This window comes from Panthera tigris, chromosome A1 (genome assembly GCF_018350195.1).
Source record: "Panthera tigris isolate Pti1 chromosome A1, P.tigris_Pti1_mat1.1, whole genome shotgun sequence".
Lineage (NCBI taxonomy): Eukaryota > Metazoa > Chordata > Mammalia > Carnivora > Felidae > Panthera > Panthera tigris.
Genome location: NC_056660.1, coordinates 86,849,551 through 86,875,268, shown reverse-complemented (window position 1 = coordinate 86,875,268; position 25,718 = coordinate 86,849,551). Strand labels below are relative to the sequence as shown.

At 48.2% G+C, this 25,718-nt stretch overlaps 1 protein-coding gene across 3 annotated transcripts in view; it reads right to left on the bottom strand.

Annotated features, from left to right (window-relative positions):
* Positions 1 to 3,719: 3,719 nt before the first annotated feature.
* ZNF496 (zinc finger protein 496) overlaps positions 3,720 to 25,718 on the bottom strand; it is a 36,951-nt gene continuing 14,952 nt past the window's right edge. For all 3 annotated transcript variants that reach the window (XM_042981110.1, XM_042981132.1, XM_042981121.1), the window contains 4 exons: positions 14,274 to 14,406; positions 13,539 to 13,646; positions 12,426 to 12,539; positions 3,720 to 6,912 (listed from right to left, as the gene is read on the bottom strand). In XM_042981110.1, the coding sequence (XP_042837044.1) occupies positions 6,176 to 6,912; positions 12,426 to 12,539; positions 13,539 to 13,646; positions 14,274 to 14,406 (1,092 nt within the window). In that variant the 3' untranslated portion in view covers positions 3,720 to 6,175. The remainder of the gene's footprint in view (positions 6,913 to 12,425; positions 12,540 to 13,538; positions 13,647 to 14,273; positions 14,407 to 25,718) is intronic.

Below are 25,718 nucleotides of genomic sequence, written 5' to 3'. Positions count from 1 at the left end.
AGGCTCTGGGCAGACAGCTTGGAGCCTGCTTGGAATTCTCTCTCTGCCCACCCACTGCCCCCCCTCCCCCAAGTAAAGAAACTTTTTTTTTTTTAAAGAAAAAACCTCTCAGCTGAGTAAGTTTAAAGATCTAATTGACTGTATTCAATGACTTGACTTAGGCAGCTCACCATCTAGCAAGCAGAAGCGATCTCTGATCTCTGAGGACCTGTACAATATGAAAGGCTTTAACAGGCAGAAAGGGGCCGGGACAAGGATGTCATAAACAAAAGAAATTATTATTTCAGTTAATCACCTTCTTCTGGGGAAAGGGTGGGTTTGCCTTACTAGTGTTGATCAGGAAATTCCAGACTGAGTGGTTTAAAATTCTATTCCTGGGAGAGATCAAAATTAATTTGGTTGGTTATTAAGTTTTGATGGTGCTTAGCAAGAGTGACTCCACTTGGGGCCCATTATTTCCTTTTAACAACACAATGAGGTATCAGTCTGTCTCTCCTCTCCCCACTTCACGGTGCAAAGCCAGGGATCCTGGCCCAGCAGCAGATATCCTGGGCTCTTTCCCTTAGATGCCTCTGATCTTAGACAAAACCAAACGGCCCCCACCTGCTGAGGAGGGTTTTGGGTAACTCATCACATTTCCTTCAGGTTTAACACTCCAGACTCTTGACTGAAGAGAATCATTTCCTGGGGGAGCATCTCTTTACTGTGGAAAACCAGACAGTCAAGGGCAGTTTTAATTTGCCAGAGACGTAGGACATTATCAATTAACTGGCTGGTTTCGATTTTAATCCTCACTTGAAAGAATCAGATTCTCAGTAACCACCATAATGAGTTGAATGGGGACCCCTTGATGATCTGTTCCCTGAAACTTGTGAATGTCACCTTGTTTGGAGAAAGGGGTCTTTGCAGACTAATTAAATTAAGGTTTTTGACATGAGACCCTCAAGGATTACCTGGGTTGGTCCTAATTCCAATGAGAGTTTATAAGAGCAGAAGATGTGAAGAAGAGGCCTTGACAAGACAGAATTTGGGCTGATGTAGTCACAAGCCAAGGGATACCTGGAGCCACCAGAAGCTGGTGTAACCCATGGAAGTCACAACAAATTATCACAAACTGGGTGGCTTAAAACATCCAGAATGTGTCCTCTCACAGTTCTGGAGGCCAGAAGTCTGAAATCAAGGTGTTGAAGGCTCTAGGGTCTGATCATTTCTTGCATCTTCCAGCTTCTATTGGCTTGAGACTTTCCTCAGCTTATGGCTTCTCACTCGATCTCTGCCTGTGCCTGATATAGCGTTCTCCCATGCGTCCCCCCTGCTGTCTCTTAAGAACACCTTTTGGATTTCAGGCCCACACACGTAATTCAGGATCATCTATCCATAAAATTTTTAACTTCATTACATCAGGAAAGACCCTTTTTCTAAACAGGTCATGTTCACAGGTTCTGGGGGTTAGGACATGGACATATCTTTTTGAGGGACAAAACTGAGCCCTTTCATCCCCATACAGTTTCCCAGTGTTTTCTCTTACATGGGGCCATGTTTTGTTTTTAAGTTTTTATTTTAATTTCAGTTGGTTAACATACAGTGTAATATTAGTTTCAGATGTACAATATAGTCATTCAGCATTTCATACAACACCTGGTGCTCATCACAAGTGCAACCTTGATCCCCATCACCTATTTAACACCTGGGGCCAGGTTTTAACCCCATTTTATATGCAGTTTGTTGTTATCTTGCTTATACCAGATTCTCAGGAATCCTGAATGACCGTTCTTTCTCCCAAGACTACTTACTCTAACTTGGGATTTCACTCCTAACAGTGAAACCTATGGAGCCTCAAAATTAACAACTCAAGAAATAGGTGTTGGCAAGGATGCACAGAAAGGGGAACCCTCTTGCACTGCTGGTGGGAATGTAAACTGGCACAGCCACTCTAGAAAACAGTATGGAGTTTCCCCAAAAAGTTAAAAATAGAGCTACCCTAACATCCAGCAATTGCACTGCTAGATATTTACCCAAAGGATACAAAAATGCTGATTCGAAGGGACACATGCCCAATGTTTACAGCAGTGCTATCGACAATAGCCAAGGTATGGAAAGAACCCAAATGCCTGGATAAAGATGTGTGTATATATATACATGGATTATTACTCATCCATAAAAGAAAACCTTGCCATTTGCAACAATGTGGATGGAGCTAGAGTATTATACTAAGTGAAATAAGTCAGTCAGAGAAAAGTACCATATGATTTCACTCTTATGTGGAACTTAAGAAACAAACATGGAAAAAAGAGAGGCAAACCAAGAAACAGACTCTTAACAATGGAGAGCAACTTGATGGTTACCAGATGGGAGGCTGGTGGGAGATAGCTTAAATAGGGGATGGGAATTAAGGAGAGCACTTGTAGTAAGCACCAGGTGTTGTATATTAGGTATTGAATCACTAAATTCTACACCTGAAACTAATATTACACTATGTTATCTAACAAATTTAAATAAAAGCTTTAAAAAAAAAAAAAAGGAAACCTATGGAGCCTCGCTGGTTAGTGAGGGTGAATCTTGTGGCTACTTTAGGTACAGGGAGTCCCAGGAAGAGCATTCAGATGTGACCACTGGCCCAAATGGTCCTGCACTATGTATCAGCCACTGGGGTCTTGCTATCAGAACCCTGACCAGGGCGTTTATGAGTCTCACATTCTAATGCTCTACTTGCTGGCTCTCCATGAGGCAAACTCCTTTTTTATCTCCTTCCTACTATTTCTATCCCTTGAGACTTTTAATAATGTGTTCCTGTGCTTGAGGATATGCTGAAGGTCTCGTTTCCAAGGGTTTTGTGGATAAACTGTGACTTGAAAATGTGTTGGAAGACCTGTGGCCTGGGAATAGGAAACTGAGTCAAATAGATGAACTTTGGCCTAACTTATTTCATGTCCTAAAAGCTTCTGTACCTTATCTGCTTCAGAATGAGGTGCTAGACAATCTCGGACTCTCCCTGAATCTCCTACCTTTCCTGTGACTCTGCTACTTGGTAGAGAGCTTTGTGCAATGTGGCATCACGAAGATTCCCCAGTACTCCTTTCCTGGCCAGCCTGCCTTCTTGAGCACATGTCTTAACATGTAGTCTTGATGCAAGGAGCACCAGTGGGCCGCACCATCACTTTTAAGACAAAACAGGATCAACTTTTGTTGCCAAAAGACAACGTGCCTGGGCTTGAGAGGATTGGGGGTCATCCAATCCCCTACATTACACTGCAAATAGAAGAGCTTGTGCATGGTCCAAATTCTGCTTTTGGTGGAGGAAGGAAACCATCTCAGGGAAGAAGAGCAACTTGGACCAACGTCCAAGTCCAAGTCAGGTGTGGACTTGCGCCTTCTCTCCCATCAGTGTTACAGCGTGACTTAGGAATGGCAAGAGTTCAGGAGACAAAGGATGCACTAAAAAATGGGCAAAGTTCAATGAAATAGCTATGGTGTAACCAGGAGTGCAACTTACCCTTGGTGTAGAGAGAGTGACTTCCTTTCTCTTCCAGAGAAGGCTCAGATCAGGTGACGGAAACTATCTGAGACATAAAGGTTTCACACGGGGATGTCTGATGTCCAGAAGGAACATTTTCAAGATCATTATACCTGAAGCCCTACTGTTCTGGCCTGTTGACTGACCATCTCTCTCAGCTGTGCATTTTACTTTTTTAACTAAAATTAAAAGTCTAACACGAATATTAATTCAGTGAGTTTTTATTATGCACCTGTTCAGTTTGTGGGAACAATGCCAAGGGATCAGAGGAACAGAGAGGGCAGACGCTTCTCAGACGAGAAGTCTCGTCTTCTGAACCTCCATGGCCAGGTAGAGACCCCTCACCTGCCTGCCCAGTGCCCACAGAGGGAGGGAGGAACCAAGTGGGCCAGCCCTCCTATTACCTGCAGCTTTCCACAATGCAGGCAGCCCTGGCTTCTTCTGCACAGATGAACCTGGGATTTGAGCTACATCACCCATGACGGTTCCCAGGAGCAATGTCAACTCCTGGTTTGCTGGGTGCCTTGGTCAGCTTTGGGTCAGGGAATCAGAGGCTGCCTCACGATGTCTGATTGATACTCAAGAAACACACAGCCTCTCTTTAGGTTTCAGTTCTGTTACATTCCACTTGTTCCTTACTTACAATCAGATTTCACATGTAAAATACACCAGGTAAGTGAAGCAATGCTCCTTGTAGACGTGTCTTAAGTGGGTGGGTTAATACACTCACCAATGGACCTTTGGGCAAAAGCACAGCTGGACGAGACAAATGTGCACAACGTCTGGCTTCTATTTGGAATTTTCCACTTTCTTATTAGCCTTAAAAGATCTGGGGGGTTTATTTTCCCCGTTTCCTGGCAGATTGATACAAGAGGCAAATTCTTCTGAAACAAAGAGCCCCAATAGTTTATTTATTACTGAGGGTATGACCAAATGGTTTTATGACACTTACTGTTCCTGGGTATGAAGCTGCCCTTACACAGGCACAGCCATCATTTAACTGTAGGACCTTGGGACTCTCTCATTGGGTCTGGGGGAGTGGTGTCTTGACAGGACAATGAAGTGAATGACAAGGAGACACTGGCAGGTGTATAAATAATACAGAACACCTGACCGGTTGCTGGCTTTTACAACTGGCCACAGCTGCTCACCAGTCCCCAGGCCTTCTCGTCACTGGGCCTAGTGGACATGGTCAGTTCTCCCAGAAGCATTAAGACCACAGCCATCCATGACTGAGATTCCACTCCCCATCCAGAATGCCAGGCTACAAACTTTGAAGGCTCTTGTGCAGAGGACACCCCGCCCTGAAAGTAGCAGCTTGGGTCTGAATAGTGCTTCCGGTTGAAGGAAGAGCTAGCTACAGTGTTTGTATTGGTTCTTGTGTGGATTGGGGATGAGACCATTACGTGACCATGTGGTATTGTGGGCTGAACTGTGTCCCCAACCCCCACAACTCTAACCCTGGCACACTGGAGTGTGACCTTCTTTGGAACTGAGGCCACGGCAGGTGTAATTAGTTAAGACGGGAGTCTACGGGAGTAGGACGGGCAGACCTTAGATATGGATGCAGTCCTTCCAGAAAGGGACAGACACACACACAGAGCACCATGTGAGAATACAGCAGAGCTGGGGTGATGCTTCTGGAAGCCATGCAGTACCAACAATTGCCAGCAAGCCCTGGGGTGCGGGGACAGGCGACAGGCGACGCATGAAATAAACCCTCCCCTGGGAGCGGCCACCCTGATCTTGGACTTGTGCCTTCAGAACTGAGATGATGCCTTTGTTGTTTAAGGCATCTGGTTTCTGCAGGAGCCCTTGCAAACGACCACAACCAGCACACTAAGTCACATACGCAGAGCATGAGCATGACTTCACGTGAGGTTCTGTTTTCCCGGCTCAGCTCACCCAGACAAACACAACAGGACACCCTCACTGGGGGCTGAGCGTCCCCCCCTTCTTGGACTTGATGGACTGCACGTCCACCCAAAACCACCTATGGAGACCCTTCAAGGGTACAAGGAAACAGCATCTAGGGGCGGGTGTGCTACAGTTTAAAATGGGGCTTTGCCTTAGATAAGCTCCTGTTCCCTAATAAGCAGACACCATCACAAATAAAAGGGTAGGAGTTTCCCTTCTGCAGGAGCTATAAAGCCCCCCAGCACGGTTTGAGCCTGAAAAGGGCTGCCTGATAGCAGTGGGTTGTTTCTATGGGCCAAGAGGTGATGGAGACTCAGCCTTCTGATGACAGGATGTGGCCTGGTGTGTTTGGCCCTGTGGTCACAGGCCCACAGGCCCTGCCTTATTGCCACCCTCAGCCCATCAGCACACCCCAAGCTTCTTGCTGCCAGACAGCAGTGCAGGTACCCCCAGACCTCAGTACAGGGGAAGGGAGTGTACTTGACACTGGCTGGCAAGGGCCAGACCCCGGGGGGTGGTCCCATCCCTCCCTGCCAGGGAAGCTCTGGAGTGACTGTTCTCTAAGACCTGCAGAGATGAAGAGTCACAGCTGGTGGAGACGCGCCCTCCCTGCTTTTTGGCACGGCCGAGACAGAGCGCATGCTCAGTCGGCCACTATCTCATTTCTACCTGAGAGCGAAGAGTGGGAGGACGGAGCTTCTGTCCCGGGCAGGTGCACCGCGGGAGGGGCCAGGCCGGGCCGCCTCAGTAGGAGTTGAGGGCCTGCTTGGAGCGGCGCTTCAAGTGCAGGCGCTGGTGGCGAAGCAGGTCGCAGTTCTGAGAGAAGCTCTTGACGCAGTAGCGGCACTGGAAGGGCTGCGCCGTGCCCCGCAGGTGCGCGCTGCTGCGGTGCCGCGCCAGGTGTTCCGGCCGCTGGAACGCCCGCCCGCAGTCGCAGCACTGGAAGGCTAGCAGGCCGTCCGGGCCCCCGCCCACGGCCCCCGCCGCGTTCGGCTCGGTCTTCGCCACGGGCTCCAGTCCACCCGTCGGCAGGTGTATCCGCCTGTGCGACAGCAGGTGCGAGTTGAGGCGGAAGCTCTTCCCGCAGGCGCCGCAGCGGTAGGGCTTCTGCGCCTCGTGGCTCTCCAGGTGCCCGTCCAGGTCCTCGCTGTCGCTGAACAGCTCCCCGCACACCGAGCACTCGTGCGGCTTCTGCTCCCTGCGGCTGCGCAGGTGCCGGATGAAGTTGACCCTCCAGCGGAAGATCTTCCCGCAGTTGGGGCAGATGTAGGACTTTTTGGATGACGTCTGCACCTCGTCCCCGGGCTCTGCGCCGCTGCGGTGGGAGGCGGGGAGGCTGCGCGGCTTCTCGGCCGGGCCCCGCGGCTCATCAGTGCAGTAAGGGCCGAGCTGGGAGTCCTCGTCTCCAGAGCTGGACAGGACGATCTCGATGGTCACCTCCTCGTCCAGGCCGTTCTCGGGGGTCAGCGCATCCCCTCCGGCTACAGGGAAGCCACGCGGAAGTTCAATCAGTGCTGCTGCCCATGCCACAGCTCTGCCCCTGCAAAGGCTCCCCAGGGAGGTTCAGAGTAGATTCTCTTCCCCTTCCCTGTCCTGATCCCTTAAGGCCCCATCACACAATCCTTTCCTTCCTCCTTTTCTAGAGAGAGACCCCTACAAGCTCTAAGGACTTTGTATTTGTCAGTATGAAGTCTTGGCCATTTACACATCAGTTAACACCACTTACCTAATGTCATAGGGCACGTTAAAGCTGTCAGGAAAGAGAAAGACACCATATTCTAGAAAGGCAGTGCCAGGAAGGTACCAGCTACCATGTGCTGAGCACTGACAAGCTCCAGGGGCTCTGTGGCACTTGTGACATAAACAGCCCTGTTTGTTCCTGGACATAAATCACTCATGTATTATTTGCCAAATTATATACACACGCAAACTTGGGTGACACACTCTGGGCTCAGGGTTGAAGGGGAGTCAGGCTCGTTGTGCTGACCTCAGGGCTGTTCAACAGTACCCTACACCCAGGTCAGCTTTTCCTCAGTGTCACCTCTGACACCTGCCAGCCGCCCCCAGTGGTGATGGGTAGAGCTGCTCTGTACTTTATACTCTAGACTGCAGTGGGCAGACTCCATGAATCCTGAGTCTGTGATGTTGGAAGATGGGTGGCGAGTGGGGTGAAGTTGTAGCCCCAGGCCCACCACGTAGCTCCCCATCTGGTCTGTTTCCTCACTGTGTGAGATGTGGGACTGAGGTGGGGTGGCGGGGAGTGCTGCGAGACCCCCTTGAGGTCTTAGCAGGAATTGAGATGTTAGCAGAAATATGCTGATTCTGGATTTAGTCTCTGGAGGAAGGAGCATTCTGTGAGGTTAGGGAACCTGAGGGTGGGTGGAGCTGGAGAGACAGAAGCAGGGCAGCAGGACCCAGAAGCCACAGAGCATGGGGCAGACACCAGGCAGCAGCAGGGCCATGAAGCACTTGTTCCTAAGGGGACTAGGGTAAGGGGACACAGCACAACATGAGACTGGCGAATAAAGACTTGAGAACCTGGAAAATTCCCACTTTTATCCACAATGAAAAAATTACAAAGTATGCTCTGGAGAGAATGCCCAAGTGGCCGGATAACCATTTGGTAAAGGGATTCTGGGTGTAACCCACGGAGGGGAGGCAATCCAGGGAAGAGCTGTGGAGGACCCTCTGGTCTGGTGACCTGAATGCCTGTGAACTGCACTGTGAGCAGGGACGCTGCCAACTCAGACTAAAAAGCAAGAGACCTTAGGAAGGTCGTCAGACTCCTGGGATTCCACAGAGTAGGCCAGCAGAGCTATCTGGAGACACATGGGAGTCAGCCTTGATGAAAGAGGGCTGGTTCCAATGGCCGTCCCCAGGTAGACAGGATGCTACAGCGGCCTGGGGCCCAAGGGCGATCAGAGTGCTGGCCAGAGATTGATCCCAAGCCTTAAGTTCATTTATTTTTGAGAGAGAGAGAGAACGAATGAGTGTGCACATGAGCAGGGGAGGGGCAGAGAGAGAGAGAATCCCAAGAGGGTTCTGTGCTGAGTCAGCACAGAACCCAACTTGGTGCTCAAACTCATGACCATGAGATCACGACCTGAGCCAATATAAAGAGTCAGACATTTAACACACTGAGCCACCCAGGTGCCCCAAACTTTTTTTTTTTTTTTTTAATTTTTTAATGTTTATTTTTGAAAGAGAGACAGAGTGCAAGCAGGGGAGGGGCAGAGAGCGGGAGGCACAGAATCTGAAGCAGGCTCCAGGCTCTGAGCTGTCGATACAGAGCCCGGCGTGGGGCTCAAACTCATGAACCACGAGATCATGATTTGAGCCGAAGTCGGACCCTTAACCAACTGAGCCACCCAGGCACCCCAAGCCTTAAGTTCTAATGGAATTTGCCCTACTGGGCCTCAAACGTGCTTGGGAACCTTTCTTCTTCTTCCCAATTTTCCCCTTTTGGGATGAAAAGGTCTATCCTGTGCCAGCCTGAGGACTGCACTTTGAGAAGTACAGCACTGGACATGTGGTTTCACAGATTCACAGCCAGAGAGGATGTGCCTTGGGTCTCACCTCTACCTGATCTACAGAACATTCAGATAAGGTTACGGATGCAGAGCTGGTGCTGGAAGAGATTAAGGGGTGTCCAGAGAGGGTGAATACATTTTGCATGGGAAGAGAACATGGACTTTGCAGGACACGAGGGTGGAATGAGCTGAACTGAAGCCCCTTAAAAACCCATAGATCCAAGTCCTAACCCCAGTACCTCCGAATATGAGCATATTTGGAAATAAGGCATTTCAAGAGGGAATTAAGTTAAAATGAGGTCATTAGGGCAGGACCTGCTCCACCAGGTGTCCTTGTAAGAAGACTGGGGCACAGACACTCAGAGATGGATTGCGAGAAGACACAGGGAGACCGCCATCCACAAGCCAAGAAGGGGGAGGGGGGCTCAGAAGCCCACCATGCGGCCACCTTCATCCTAGCTGTGCGGCCTCCAGAATTCTGAGAAAATCCACCCTTGTTTGAGCCTCCCGGTCTGTGGTATCTTGGTATCGCAGCCCTCCGAGACTAATAGAATGCACATGGGAGGACATCCACTCAGATCAGAAAGTTAACAAAAATAGACGTGGAGCTTCTGAAGAGGGAGGAAGAAATCAACAGTAATGCTGTTGTGTGTCATCAATACAACAATGTGAAGAATCCCTAGTAGGTAACATGAGACTCCGAGGTGTGCCCAGAGCAGCAGGAAGAGAGTAACAGGGGGCTCTTGGCTCAGCACTGATGAGTAACAAGGTGTGTGGGGGCGGACGCAGGGGCGCTGAACTGAGTAGTAGGGTAACGGTGGGGTAACAGGCAAGAATTACTGATCTATCTACGTGCTTTTACATGAACTATTTAATCCTCAACAACGAGTCCATCTGAGGGCACCCGGGGTGGGGGGGGGGCTCAGTCCTTTAGGTGTCCAGACTCTTGAATTCAGTTCAGGTCATGATCTCATGGTTTGTGGGTTCAAGCCCCATGCTGGGCTCTGTGCTGACAGTGTGGAGCCTGCTTGGGATTCTCTGTCTCTCAAAATAAATAAATAAACATTAAAAAAAGGAAAAAGAACCATCGTAACCCCACCTGGCAACTATGATGATTACGCCGTTTGGCAGGTGAAAAATTTAAAGCAGAGGGAGAAAGCAGCCCTGGGTTTCAGGAGAGCTGTGGCCAGGCTGTGCTGCAGGCAGGAAATGGCCAGACCGGCGTGTGAGCCGGGAGCAGAGGCACATGCCTTGGCTCGCAGCTGACATGTCCTGAAGAGCACTCTGTGCACTAGAAATGAACAGACCCCCAAGAGCCAGAGGGGCTGAGGGGCAGCGTGGACTGAAAGTAAATAAAAAAAAAATAAAGGCATTATAAAAAATATATTCGTAGAATGTTAGAATGGGGAGGCTTACTTACAACACAAAAAACCAAACAGGAGACGATGAATAAATTTACATTTTTAAAATGCAGAACAAGAATCACAGGCTGAAAGACCTAGAAAGTTTAAAAAAAGTGGGAAGAATTGTGTGCATATATGTAAGAGGCCCTTAATGTTGAGTTTCTATGAAATTCTCTCAGAGAACACCAGCTTGGTAATGTGAAGGGCATAGCCCAGATGTTGCGCATCTGACCACATGGCTTCATATCTGCAGTGCAGGGTGTTCCTGGGCCCCTGACTTTGGACCACGTGCCCCAGATGCACAACAGAGACATCACAGTACCTCTTACGGGCTAGATATCTGTCTCCCCCAGTACTCATACTTTTGAGCCCGCGTTAGGCAGTGCGGCCTTTGTGGGGGGTGGGGGGTGGTGGTGGCTAGGTTTAGACAGTGGGACCTAATGGTATTGGGACCCTTGCGTTGGGATGAGAGCTCTTACAAGAAGAGGAAGAGACAGGACAGATTCATGCTGTCTCCTTCCAAGAGCACACAGGGAGAAGGCAAGCGTCTACGAGCCAGGAAGAGTCCTAACTACTTACAGGATGTGCTAGCACTGCCATCTCAGACTCCCCCCACCTCCAGACTGTGAGAAATAAATCCCTTTCGTCTAAGGTGCCCCATCTACACTGTCTTGCAGAATCAGCCTGTGCTAAGACAGTATGCATCTTGGAAGGTGCCAGAAGGACCCAGTGCACACAATCTCGTTGAGAACTTACAGTAGTGCTGCACTTGGGCCCTAAACAGAGCTCACCAAATGTGAACAGGGAAAAGCCAACAAAAACAAGGATGAATGAATATTAACTAGTCGACACACAGAGGAAACGTGGGAAGCAAAAAGACATGTTCCATCTCTGTGCAGCACTGAGACGCACTGGTGATTGGCACGAATGGACGGGCCCATAGCATCTTGCGTGGGCACGGCTGTGCAGGTACAGACCCTTCCCCTGATGTCACACAGCATGGGCCACCAAAACAAAACCAGTGCCTGTTCCTGGGAATCCAGCACCTCCCCAATCTCAGATGGCAACCTTGGATTGTGCCATTTCAGAAGAGACTCTGTGTCAGGACCCAGGAAGGGGAGTGGAGGTGAGAGCACTCCATGTTGGTGAACATCCGTCCCCCTTGTGAAATGACGCCGGTGGGGGTGAGACACACTGTGGGCAGGGAGGTGCCAGCAAGGACCCAACATGCCTCTGGGGGTATTGCTGAAGCCTGCATGAACGATCACCCTCGGCACACAGATTTACACAAACACACACATAAATGACTGTGGGCCCTGCATGAAGCTGCATGGAAATACCACAATCCCACGCAAGTCTTGCCTCCAAATGCCACCACGGGTCAAAAGAGATCATGCGTTAGCCCGTCTTCCTAACTGAGGGAAATCTCCATGACCCAGTGGGCTCTAGGGAGAACCAGAGCTTGGGTCTGATGTTTGGAAGAAGGTCTGAATCCCGAGACCAATAAGGCTGGCTGTATTTTAGTCCTTGCTTCTGCAGGTGGTGACTTTCACCATCACAGCTCAGAGTGCATGCTGGCCACTCCTGTGAGGCTCTGCCTCCTTGTCCAGAGGGCCCCTCAACTCAGCCATCCCAGACCTGGTCTTAATTCCTGGACTCAGATCGGGGACTCTGACCCTACATCATAGCCCTGCTTCAACCCGCAGAGGGAGGGCAAGGAAGGGAGTTTCTCCAAACCTGAGGGATCCAGGCAGAACAGAACCAGCCCAAGCAGCTGCAGCTGGTAGGGATCCCGAAGAGTCCAGTTCCTGACCCCACCCTACCTCCCAGTCGCACACACGCACCACACTGGACACTACACACACGTGCACTTTCGCATGCCTCACACCGGATACCAAGTGCACAGGCATGCACACATGGACCCCACCACACAGGCAGGTAGACATGTGCTCACGCGTACCACACTACACACCAGCACACACCATGCTACACCCCCTACCATGTACATTGTTGCTCGCATACACACTGCACACCGCCCCCCAGTCTCCCCACCCCCTTTACCTGGGCAGGTGCTCTGGGTGAGTGCCGTCTGCTGGCAGGTCTGGAACTCGGGCACCTGCAGCTCATCCCGTTTCCTTCTCTCTTCCACCTGGAATGGCTGGAGACCTGGGAAGTCTTTCCAGAGAAGAAAATGGAGAAAATGATTTGCCCTGCAGTTGCCAGCCTCACATATGTCCTGCTGTGATCTGGGAGCAGCCCTGGGCAGCCGCTTGGTAAGGCAGAATGGCCAGCAGCAGGAACATGGGCTCTGACACCAGACAGAATCCGTGTGGATGTGGATGCCGTCTGGTCCTGAGGGCATCCCTGTGCTCACCGCCACTCTGTGGTGGGGTTTGTGCAGGCTTCAGCACGGGGCCCTGCACCCACGGATACAGACCCAGCCGGGGCAGAGGGAGCACAGGGGCCGTCGCCTCCATGTGCCGGAGAGTCTGCACCTCGTCCCAGCTGGGGGGGGTGAGCCACAGCCTGGTCTGGTTTGCCAGCTTCAGGTCCCAGAGGGGCCGAGGTGTGGAGCTGCTGCCCATACTGTGCAAAGCGTGTCTCCCTGAAGGGGTGGACATCTCATGGCATCGGGGCACGGAGTTCTGGTGACATGGACTGCCCCAGGGCAGGGAGGTTGTGGGAAAATGCTGCTGAGCTGTGCTGCTGTCCACTAAGCCCCAGCACCTCTCTGTGCCTTGGTTTCCTCACATAAACCAGACTGGCCAGGCATCCAGAGGTGCTATGCCTGGTGCCTGGCCAGGAGAAGCTATGGCCTCCTCCTCCTCCTCCTCCTCCTCCCCGGCCTCAGTTCTGGAGAGTACCTGACCTCACATGTGGGAGTTGGGGGCAGGGGGGCACCTGTTCGGCACAAACCAGCACTGCTTACAGTGAGAAGAAAGACTTCTGTCACACCCTGGACTCTGGCTGAGGGCAGAGTGATCCCCACACCCAACAGAACTGAAACCTCACAGTGTTTCTGGAAGAGTCAGGGAAGAGGCCAGGCATGTTCCAGCAAGACAGAGTGTGGGATGGGGGGGAGGGGGAGGGACACTGAGCTGCAGAGGGAGGCTGGAGAGGCTGGCCTGCCCTGGCCAGCAGCAAACTCCCCCCAGCTCTGCAACCATCACTCACCCAAGTAAGAAACCTGGGGCACGTCCTTCCCTTGCAGATCCTGCAACTCTGGAACCCGGGGCTCGTTCTCCTCTCCCTGGGAGAGATGCAGCTGGGTGCCCGGGTCACCTGTTCGTGGAGAGGAGGACACAGTTGTCACTGAGGTGTCTGCACAGGAGCCCAGGCCAGATGGAGGGGGGGAACTCCGCATCAGGGCAGACGCACCCGCAGGGGCCATGAGGGGCCATGGGGCACACAGGGAGGGAGCAGGAAAAGGAGCACATGAAAGGAAGAGCTTTGGGATGAGCGCATATCCTTTGGGGCTGTCAGGAAATCAGACATGAAGACAGCCATAGAAGAATGACAGAAAACCAGGGGTGCCTGCGTGGCTCAGGTCATGATCTCACGGCTTGTGAGTTCGAACCCCGCATTGGGCCCTGGGCTGACAGCTCAGAGCCTGGAGCCTGCTTTGTGTGTCTCCCTCTCTGCCCCTCCCCCACTCATGCTCAGTCTCTCTTGCTCTCTCAAAAATAAACAAACGCTAAAAAAAAAAAAAAAATGGCAGAAAACCAGACGCACAGGAAACATGTTGCATTTGGTTTTGTATGAAACAGCCAGGCGAGCCTGATCTACATGTAGCAGACAGAGGGTGGGTGATGGTCAATCTGCAAAGTGCCCATGAGGTCTGGGGGTGAAAAGCAATCAGATGCTGGCCCCCCCAGTCTCTGGCCTCAGGAGAGAGGGGGTAAGTCTTACTTGGAGGCAGCGAGACCCCACAGTCCTCCCCGATGATGAACTCTCCATAGAAGCCCGTCTGCGCAGGGTCTAGAAGGGACCAGTCCTCTTGGGAGAAGCAGAAAATCATATCCTTGAATGGAGAAACCCGGTTCTGAAACCACAGGGGGACAACGAGGATGCCTGAGTCCAGGGAAGCTCTGAACCAGGGGAAAGCAAGCTGGGATGGAGGGCAGAGTCCCTTGAGACCCCAGCCGCATGAGCCCCAGGAAGGGAAGGCAGAGAGGCTGCCCCAGCTGTAGCCTGAGATGACCTCACACGGATCGGGTTCAGCATAATCCCAATGGCAGATGCCTCTCGGGGACAGGATGGCCACGGATCATTCACTGGCTTCCTTGTCAGTGCTGGGGCAGCCTGACACCTTCAGCTCCGAGGTGGGTACACGGGGGGGTGTCCAACTGAATCACCAATGCAGACATTGCATTTTTAGAGTTTACGCTGCATATGTGCAAAGTACAAGCTTGTTCACTGCAGCATTAATGATTCCAGGTGACAGTGAAAGAATCCGACATCTGTGCCCAGTGTCTTAGAACTAAGCTACTTCCCAGCAGGAACATCACACACCGGTGAGGAGGAACGAGGGCCTGTCTGTACCAAGAAGGAATCCCTCTAAGGGATTCACCCATGGAAAAAGCACCCATGTGGAAGGTGGTCTAGATGGTCCCCATGTGCCAAGTGTCCAGAAGTCTGGAACGCTGCCTGCTGCTATAGAGGGGCCTATGGTTAGTGCTACGTGGAGACTTTGCATTCTTTCTTTCTTAAAAAAAAAATTTATTACTGTCTTTTTAAATTACATAGGCTCCACACCCAAGGTGGGGCTTGAACTCAGGATGCTGAGATCAAGTGTTGGATGATCCACCGACTGAGCCAGCCAGGTGTCCTGACAAGGAGACTTTTCTTATACTTTGAGTCATGAACCATGGCAATTTTTAATTTAAAAAGTGATAGCATATGCATATAATACCAGGATACCATAACAATAAAGAAGGGCACCTGGGGGCTTAGTCGGTTAGGCGTCCGACTGCAGCTCAGGTCGTGATCTCGCAGTTTGTGGGTTCGAGCACCATGCTGGGCTCTGTGCTGAGAGGTCAGAACCTGGAGCCTGCTTCAGATTCTGTGTCTCCTTCTCTCTCTGCCCCTCCCCCGTTTGCACTCTCTCTCCCTCTCAAATATAAATACAATAAACATTAAAAAAATAAATAAATGAAGATATCCTCTGCAAAATGGAACTACAAGATCTCTGCCAGCTGAAGCATGAAGTGAGGGTTTCAAGTTTCTTGTGAATGTTACAAGACAAATGGATGGTAACAATAAATGTCATGTAAACATTGTTCATTTTGGGGGCACATGGGTGGTTCAGTCGGTTAAGCATCCAACTCTTGGTTTCAGCTTAGGTCATGATCTCACCATTTGTGAGTTTGAGCCCTGCATCAGGCTCTGTGCTGGCAGCTCAGAGCCTAGAGCCTGCTTCAGATTCTATGTCTCCCTCTCTCTCTGCCCCTCCCCTGCTCATACTCACTCTCTCTCTCAAAAATAAATAAAACATTAAAAACATGAAAGAGAATTCATAGTATTTCTTTCATTATTAATTTTTTAATGTTTATCCACACATTTCTGAGAGAGCGACAGCATGAGCAGGGAAGGGGCACAGAGAGAGGGAGACAGAATCCCAAGCAGGCTCTGCACCATCAGCATGGAGCCCAATGTGGGCCTTGAACCCATGAACCATGAGATCATTACCTGAGCCAAAATCAAGAGTCGGATGCTCAACCGATTGAACCATGCAGGTGCCCCATAAACTCTTTAAAGGTCAATCATCAGGAATATAAGTGAAATTTAACAGTCGTAGGTTTACAATTACTTCTTGGTTTTTCTTTGCCCAAGCAAAGGTTAAATCTGATTAAAAAGATTATAAGTGTTATGCTCCTCTGGGTCCTGGAGGGTGTAGGAAAACGGGTCCTCACACGTGCTTAGCAGAAATGCATGTTTCTGGACATTTGGGAGAATGCTAACAGAAGCACACCCATTCTACTTCTGGGAAATTTTCCTAAGGAATCCTCAGAGATATATGCAAAAATGTGTGTGAAACAACATGGAACACGCTGTTTGGGAGAATTGTGCGAGGATTCTTTCGTTCTGCACACTTTTCCCTAGTGGCTGAAGACTGCCCTGAGCGTGTAGTATGTAGCTAGCTCTAGGACATGGACTTATTTCAGAGTATGGTTCTGTCAATAACGTTCGGGTTTTCCCCAATTCTTTGCTACTAAGAGCAACGGTCCAATGAACTCCCTCATCAGTCTCCCTGCCCACGAGCAAGTGTCTCCAGGGTCGACATGAACACACCTCTTCCCCAATATTAAATATTCCCACATCGTTCTTCCAGTGGGGTACCCACAACTGTACTCCACAGGCAACACACCTGTACTGTTCACCCACACCTTTGCCAACACCTGGCAAGGCCACGTCTACGGTTCTAATGACACTGTGGGCAAGGAGCAATCAGCAGTGGAACTACCCTTTTCTCGATGAACATTTTTCTCATGGGTTTATGGGCCAATCTGCATCTGTCTTCTTTGAAATCCTCGTGTATTTTCTTTGCACGTTTTTCTATTTTCTCATGGTTCCTTTTCCTAATTTTTTTAACCAGCTTATTTAAAATTGCGGACATATGTGTCTCTTATAAAAGAAAAATTAATATTATTTTAATTTTAAAATTAAAAAAAAATCCAATGTGTTGCATTAAAAAAATCAGTAATATTAGTGGTATAGAATGAACTGTTTGAAAAAACAGAACAAAACACAAAACCTCACACCTCATGACAAAAACACAAAACAAAAAAAACCCCAACCAAAACCAGAACAAAGAACAAAAACAACAAAATCTTGAAATGAATCAAAGACCCATATGGAAAAAATCACAACTATAAAATTTCCAGAAGAAAATTCTGTGTGACTCTGGGGTAGACAGATTCGTTAGGACATAAAAAGTATATATTACAAAAGAAAAACATGGGACCTCTGATGTCCAATCTTCATAAGACATCAAAACACTGAAAAGGCAAACTGTAGAAGAGTGATAGAAAATATTTCCAATAATATATCAAAGGACTTTTATCCAGCATATATATATATATATATATATATACACACACACACACACACATATATATATTTTTTTTACAAGTCCTTTTTAATTTAAAAAAAATTTTTTAAGTTTATTTATTTATTTTGAGAGACAGAGACAGTATGAGTGGGGGAAGGGCAGCTAGGGAGGGAGCGAAAGAATCCCAAGCAGGCGCTGTGCTGTCAGCACAGGGCCTAATGGGGGGCTCAAACCCATGAAGCCGTGAGATCATGACCTGAACCGAAATCAAGAGTTAGATGCTTAACCAACTGGGCCACCCAGGCGCCCTAAATTTAGTTTTTATTTGAGAGAGAGAGAGAGAGAGAGAGTGTGAGCAGGGGAGAGGGACAGAGGGGCAGAGGGAGAGAGAATCTTAAGCAGGTTCTATGCTCAGCACAGAGCCTGACACAGAGCTCAATCCCATGACCCTGGGATTACGACCTGAGCCGAAATCAAGAATCAAGATGCTCAACTGACTGAGCCACCTAGGCACTCCTATTTTACAAAGTTCTTGAAACACAGTAAGATGGTTGGGGGGGGGGGGGGAAGGGAGCCTGGTTGGTTCAGTTGGTATGCATGCAATCTCAGGGCCATGAGTTTAAGCCCCACATTAGGTGTAGAGCTAACTTAAAACAAAACAAAAAACAGCAGTAAGCAACCCAGTAAGCAGGGAAAATATTTAGGCACTTCACGAAAGATTAAAAGAAATGATCCACAGCACATGGAAAGATGAAAAACCTCATTAGTCAACAGGGAATTGAAAATTAAAACCATAATAAGATACCTATTTTAATGGGCAAAATATACACTTTTTCTTAAAAAAAAAAAATGACAATACCAGTAAATGGTGAAGATGCGTAGCAAAAGGAACTCTCATTCATTTAGGTAGGAGTGTTGAGTGGTAAACCACCACAGAAAACAGCCATTTCTCATATAATCAATCACATCCTTACCCTACAATTCCACTTCTGGATAATCGCCCAAGAGAAATAAAAACCTGTATCCACAAAAAGACATATTAAGTGTTCTAGAAGTCTCACTCATAATGGCCAAAGTGGAAAGGACCCAAATATGGGTTGACAAGTGACTGGGTAAACCAGCTGTCAGTGTACAATGGAATACTACTCAGCAATAAAAAAGGAACAATTGATAGACATGTGAGTGATGCTGAAATCACTGGGCTGAGTAAGAGAAGCCTGGCACAAAAGACCACATGCTGTAGGATTCCATTTACAGAAAATTCTAGAATGAGAGAAAATCATCTACAGTGGCAAAAGGGAGATCATGGCTGGCCTGGGTGTGAGAGCAGGACTTGCAACGGGCACAGGGGAACTTCTGGGATTTGATGGAAAGGAGATGTTTTCTATGTTGACTGGGGTCATAGTTATGTGAGTGCAGACACTTGTCAAAAACTATCCAAACTTGGGGTGCGTGGGAGACTCAGTCAGTTTTTAAAAGTGTCCAACTTCAGCTCAGGTCATGATCTCATGGTCTGTGGGTTCAAGCCCCATGTCGGGCTCTGTGCTGTAAGCTCAGAGCCTGGAGCCTGCTTTGGATTCTGTGTCTCCCTCTCTCTCTGCCCCTCCCCTGCTCATGCTCTGTCTCTCCCTCAAAAATAAACATTAAAACATTAAAAAAATAAATAAATAAACTAATAGAGTATTTCAAAAATGTGTGAAGTCGAATCAGGAGTTTGGAACAGGCTTCTCAAACTCACATATGCCTACGAACCACCTAGGCATCTCAGTAACGATGCACTCTGCATCAGTAGGTCTATGGAGGAGTCTGAGAGGCGGCATTTGAACAAGCTGTAAGTGGCTTTGCTCCCAGAAGAGGTCGGTATGATGGAAGCCTGTCCTCCCAAGACGAGTTCCACAGGATGGAAGATGGAGCTGAGAAAGCCATGGGTTTGCAGGACAGAATCTGATGTTGGTTTCAAAGGGGATTAGAAGGTCCATCCCAAATACACCACTTTGGCATTAGGACTTTCAGTCAACTGAGAAACAGGATCACAGAGAAAGTTCTCTACTCAGGGCGCCTGGGTGGCTCAGTTGGTTGAGTGACTCTTGACCTCAGTTCAGGTCATGATCTCACGGTTCGTGGGTTCAAGCCCTGTGGAGGGTGTGTTCTGTCAGTGCAGAGCCTGCTTGAAATTCTGTCTCTCTCTCTGCCCCTGCCCCACTTGCACAATACTTTTCTCTGTCTCTCAAAATAAACATTTACAAAACAAAAGCTCTCTACTCTCCCCCATCTGCCTAAATGAAGGACATGAAGCTTCCCTGTGAAAAGCACCCTGGTCTCCCACCCGCAAGGGCAAAATTACTCTTTATCTCCAGAGAGGACAGAACTGGACTCTTACCAGACCAGAGACAACAAAACACACTTGACCAAGTAACCCTTGTTTTCCATTACTCTCCAAATACTTGCCTTCCCATAATTTACCAACGCTCTGAGCTAACAATCCCTTTCCTCTGTCTTGTCACTTCTCTGCAATTACCGCCTTGGGTTAAAATGGTGCATCAGTCAGCCTGCGGATCTGACTGCCTTCTTGGGGTTTTCATTTCATTTCTGTGAGGCAACCCACAGGCACAGGAAATAAATCTTTTTAATCCTGTGACTCTGCATTGTGTCAATTCAATGTACAGGGGGCACTGAGCCTAACAGAGTGGAGGAAAAAGGTTTTTTTTCTCCTTGAAGGTGGTAACTGCCCCTGTTGGTAAACAGTTGAGAAATCAGAGCTCTCAGGGGCACCTGGGTGGCTCAGTCGGTTAAGCATCAGACTTTGGCTCAGGTCATGATCTCACGGTTTATGAGTTAGAACCCCGCATTGGGCTCTGTGCTGACAGCTCAGAGCCTGGAGCCTGCTTCGGTTCTGTGTCTCCCTCTCTCTCTGCCCCTCCCCCAGTCACACTCTGTCTCTCTCTCTCAAAAATAAATACACATTTAAAAAATTGAAAGAAAAAAAAAAAGACATCAGAGCTCTCAGATGGCAGTGTGGTTCTGGTTCTGCAGATTCTGAAGACAAAAGTGGAGGAGATGTAGAAACTGCTCACTTTAGCCTTGGATGGGTGTCTGGGAACAGACCCCAAGTGGAAATAGGAACTAATCACAGTGGACAAAGTTAGCATCATGGAAGCAAACCCCAGTGCCAGGGCCAGGTGGTGGATCTGTGATGCTCTACTTGCTGATAGAGTCTGACACAGTCTGACACAGCCACCCTGGAACCCCCGGGGACTTCTGTCTCATATGGGGAAATGCTCACATGTCAGGGAGAAGCAAGGATGTACAGCATAATCCCTGCAAGAGAGAAAAAACTGGCACAGGTAACTCTGGGCGCAAGTTCAACAAAACATTTGAAGATCTTCACAGGAACTGGGAACATGTAACACACTCCTGTGCTAAATCTTGCTCATTCTTCTTCTCCTCCTTTTTTTTTTTTTTTTTTTTTTTTTAGTGTTTATTTTTGGGAGGGGAGAGAAAAACTCAAGCAGGCTGTGCACTGTCAACACGGAGTATAATGTGGGGCTTGAACCCATGAACTATGAGGTCATGACCTGAGCCAAAATTGCGAGGGACGTTTAACCAACTGACCCACTTAGATGTCCAGTCCTGCCAATTTTTATAAGGAGAGTGGATGGAGTACATAAATATGTCAATTTAAAAACAGAGCTACTTTTCCCTGATTCCTGCCTCTAAGAATAGCTAAAATCCCAGCCCCCTGATGCATAAAACACACATGGGAGTCTGAATGGGGAGAGGAAGAAAGTTGGCGTGGACCCTGAGGAATCTCAAGGTGACGAGCTCTCTCATTCTTTATGTCTCATGCATCCCAACTTGAAGTGAACGCAGAGAAGCTGGCAAGCCAGAGACACCCCCCCCTCTCCCCACCCCAGGTGCAGAGAAAAACAAACCCGAACACAGCTTGTGGTCTCAGCCACAAGACCAGGAAAGGAGCAGCTGAGCCAGCCGGCATCACTGTTCTCCTCTACCCAGCACCGCAGAAAACACCACAGCCCCCAGCCTGCTCCTGTGGCAGAGAACAAACACCCTCATGAGGCTGATGCCAGGCATCCTGACACCCCACTGCTGGGTGTAGTGGCCTCCGAGAGGGCTGAGCAGAAGCCAGGGCTCCTGTCCTGCTGGCTGGAACAGTTCACCCCTCCCCGCCCGCCCCCACACCTGTGGTCATCTAGGGAGACCACGTGGTCAGTTGGAGCTCTGCCCCAGTCAGGAGCCCCCCTCCCTGGTGCCCATGGAGACTGAGGAGGGGGCTGGACTCCTTCCCTTCCTGGCAGGAACAGGACAGGACAGCCCACCCTGAGGGGTCTTCTGCTTAAGCAGGGGTCAGAGTGAAAACCCACCTGAACAGGTTTCAAGGGGACCCAGAGTGTCATAACGTAACATAGGAAGTCAAGGGCACCTGGGTGGCTCAGTTGGTTAAGCATCTGACTTTAGCTCAGGTCATGATCTCAAGGCTCCTGAGTTCGAGTCCCACGTCGGGCTCTGAGCTGACAGCTCAGAGCCTGGAGCCTGCTGCGGATTCTGTGTCTGCCTCTCTCTCTCTCTGCCCCTTCCCCCATCCCCGTGCTCGCTCTCTCTCTCTCTCTCTCTCAGTCTCAAAACTAAATAAACATTAAAAAAGAAAAAAAGAAGAAAGAAAGGAAGAAAGAAAGCAAGAAAATCACTGGCAACACCAAGAACCAGAACGATCTCAAAGTGAGTGAAAACGGAAGATATAAAGAGCAAGTAAATGGAAATACAAGAACCGAGAACCTGAGAGCTCAGGGATGAGCTCAACAGCAGAATGAAGGGCACAGGACAGTCTGTCAACCTGTGAAGACAGGAAAAGCCAACTGTGGCGGAGATGCTCTAACAGTCTCCGGTGCCTGTGGGACTGCAAGAACATGTCCCAGATGGGCACACAGCGTAGGGCCGAAAAACGCCTCCAAGAAACCAGGCCTCAATAATTCCCTTCTCTGGAAAAAGACGTTAGACCAGCTCATTCAGGAAGCAGAGCCAACCCCAAACAGGTAATCCAAGGAAATCCACATCAAAACACATCCTAATTAAACTTCCAAAAACAGAATCTGTAAAGTGGCTAGAGAAAAATGACAGCTTCCCCACATGAGGGAAGAAAATCCCCGTCTCTGATGAGAAACCACGGAGGGCAGGCAGAGGGGGGCCATATGCTTCAAGTACTGACAGGAATCGGGGCAGTGTGGGGCCCATGTCGGGAGAAAACACCTGCAGGAATGGAGGGATCCAGGCATTCTCAGATGGATCACAACCAAGTCCATCTTGACCAGCAGACTCGCCCTGTAGGAAAGGCTGAAGGAAATTATCTAAGTGGAAAGGAAGCCAGAGAAGGAACCAAAAGGAAGAAAATGGTAAGCAAAAATAGGAGATGCACTAGGCTTTCCTTCTCCATTTAAGTTTTCTCAATAACTGACAGTCTGATGTAGTTCTAAATGTATCTTGGGAGGCGCACTTGGGGGCTCAGTCGGTTGAGCACCTGACTTTGGTTCAGGTCATGATCTTACGGTTCATGAGTTCAAGCCCCACGTCAGGCTCTATAGTGATAGCTCAGAGCCTGGAACCTGCTTCAGATTCTGTGTGTGTGTCTCTCTCTCTGCTCCTCCCCTGCTCGTGTGCACACTCTTTCTCTTTCTGTCCAAAAAAAAAAAAAAAAAAAAAAAAAAAAGTATCTACAGGAACTAGTTAAATCACCTTTTAAAGAAACTTTATTTTTTTATTTTGGAGAGAGAGCACAAATGGGGGAGAATCTCAAGCAGGCTCTATGCTCACTCAGCACAGAGCCAGACATGGGACTCAACCCCATGACTCTGAGATCATGACCTGAGCCAAAATCAAGACTCAAGACACCCAATCAACTGAGCCACCCAGGCAACCCCTAATCACTTTTAATACAAAAGGGGGGGGGGATGAAGGGATGTTAAGGGCTGTGATAAGATATATATCTCTCTATATATCTATATGTATAATATAGAGGTATATCTGGATATGGATATATTGATTTCTGGTTTGAATCAATAAAATCAATACATATACATCTGTATACATCTATATGCACACAGATATATACATATATATATATAGATAGATAGATAGATATATAGATACATACATACATACATACATACATACATAATTTAATACCCACAGCAATCACTAGAAAAGCTGCATGACAGATTCTTTGATTGACCAAACTTTAGTCAGGGTCCCGAATCTTCTCCTGGGGCCATCTGTGGCCCTCCTATAAGGCACCTCCTTATAAAACACACATTTTTGGACACCTGGGTGGTTCAGTCGGTTGAGTGTCCGACTCTTCAATTTCAGTGCAGGTCATGGTTTGTGGGTTCGAGCCCCATGTTGGGCTCTGCACTGGTGGCATGGATCTTGCTTGGGAGTCTCTGTCTCCCTCCCTCTCTGTCCCTCCTGAGCTCACGCACACGCATGTTCTCTCTCTCAAAATAAATACATATTAAAAAAAATAAAAACTCCTTTAAAAGCTTTTTAAAATTGTAGAATATAAAACAAAACGCATGTTTAGTAAGAACGCTGATAAGTCAGTTTAACCAGAACCCCAACCCTTGATACCTGATTAGGTTCCTTATTGTCCATCATCCCTAGGTGAAGTCTGATCTCTGTGGCCTGCCTTTGGTGAGAATCCTGTTAGGTCAGTTTAGCTGGAACCCCATCTTATCCCTGATGTTTCCTCCTAGTAATGTTCTGTCCACAGACCTCCCTACCCCATGCTCCCCGGCCGTAAACTCCCACTTGCCATTGCTGTATTTGGAGGTGAGCCCCAGCTCTCTCCTCCACTGCACGATTCCTGCCATGTTCCCTATGTGGTCCTGAATAAAGTCTGCCTTATCATCTGTAACAAGTGTCACTGAATATTTTAACAATATAAAGACATATACTTGACAACACACTAGGTAAGTCAAGATGGAAAGCTACAGAATGTTCAGGTAACCCAGAGCAAGGCAAGAAAAAAAAAAAAAAAGAGAAACGAAATAACAGAACAAATGGGAAAAAAGGCATGTCAATAATTACATTAAAATATAAATGGTCTATGGGAATGCAAACTGGTGCAGCCACTCTGGAGAACAGTATAGAGGTTCCCCCCCAAAAATAAAAATAGAACTACCCTACGACCCAGCAATTGCACTACTAGGCATTTAGCCACGGGATACAGGTGTGTTGTTTCTAAGGGACATGTACACCCCCATGTTTATAGCAGCACTATCAACAACAGCCAAAGTATGGAAAGAGCCCAAATGTCCATCGATGGATGAATGGATAAAGAAGATAATAAAGATACACACACACACACACACACACACACACACACACACACACACACACACAATGGAGTATTACTCGGCAATCAAAAAGAATGAAATCTTGTCATTTGTAACTACGTGGATGGAACTGGAAAGCATTATGCTAAGTGAAATTAGAGAAAAACAAATATCATATGACTTCACTCATATGAGGACTTTAAGAGACAAAACAGATGAACATAAAGGAAGGGAAGCAAAAATAATATAAAAACAGGGAGGGGGACAAAACATAAGAGACTCATAAATATGGAGAACAAATAGAGGGTTACTGGAGGGGTTGGGGGAGGGGGGATGGGCTAAATGGGTAAGGGGCACTAAGGAATCTACTCCTGAAATCATTGTTGCACCATATGCTAATTTGGATGTACATTAAAAAAAAAATTTAAAAAATATAAATGGTCTAAATAAGACCTTTTTTTTTTTTTTTTTAAAGTAAACTCTATACCACACATGGGGTTTGAACTCAAGACCCTGAGATCAAGAACTGATGCTCTACCAACTGAGCCAGTCAGGTGCCCCTAAATTCATCACTTAAAACACAGCGATTGGCAGAGGGGATTAAAAAACCTGATCTGGGGCACCTGGGTGGCTCACTCAGTTAAACGTTAAGCGTCTAACTCTTGGTATTGGCTCAGGTCATGATTTGTGAGATGGAGCCCTGAGCTGGGCTCTGTGCTGACAGCATGGAGCCTGCTTGGGATTCGCTCTCTCCTTCCCACTCTGCCCCTCCCCCACCAGTGCTTTATCTCCCCAAATAAATAATAAAGTAAATTTTTAAAAAATTTAAAATATATATTTAAAATTAATAAAAAACAAAAAACCTGACCCAAATATAGGCTATCTAAATTTTTTTATGTTTATTTATTTTTGAGGGGGAGAGAGAGAGAGAGAGAGAGCGAGCGCACAAGTGGGAGA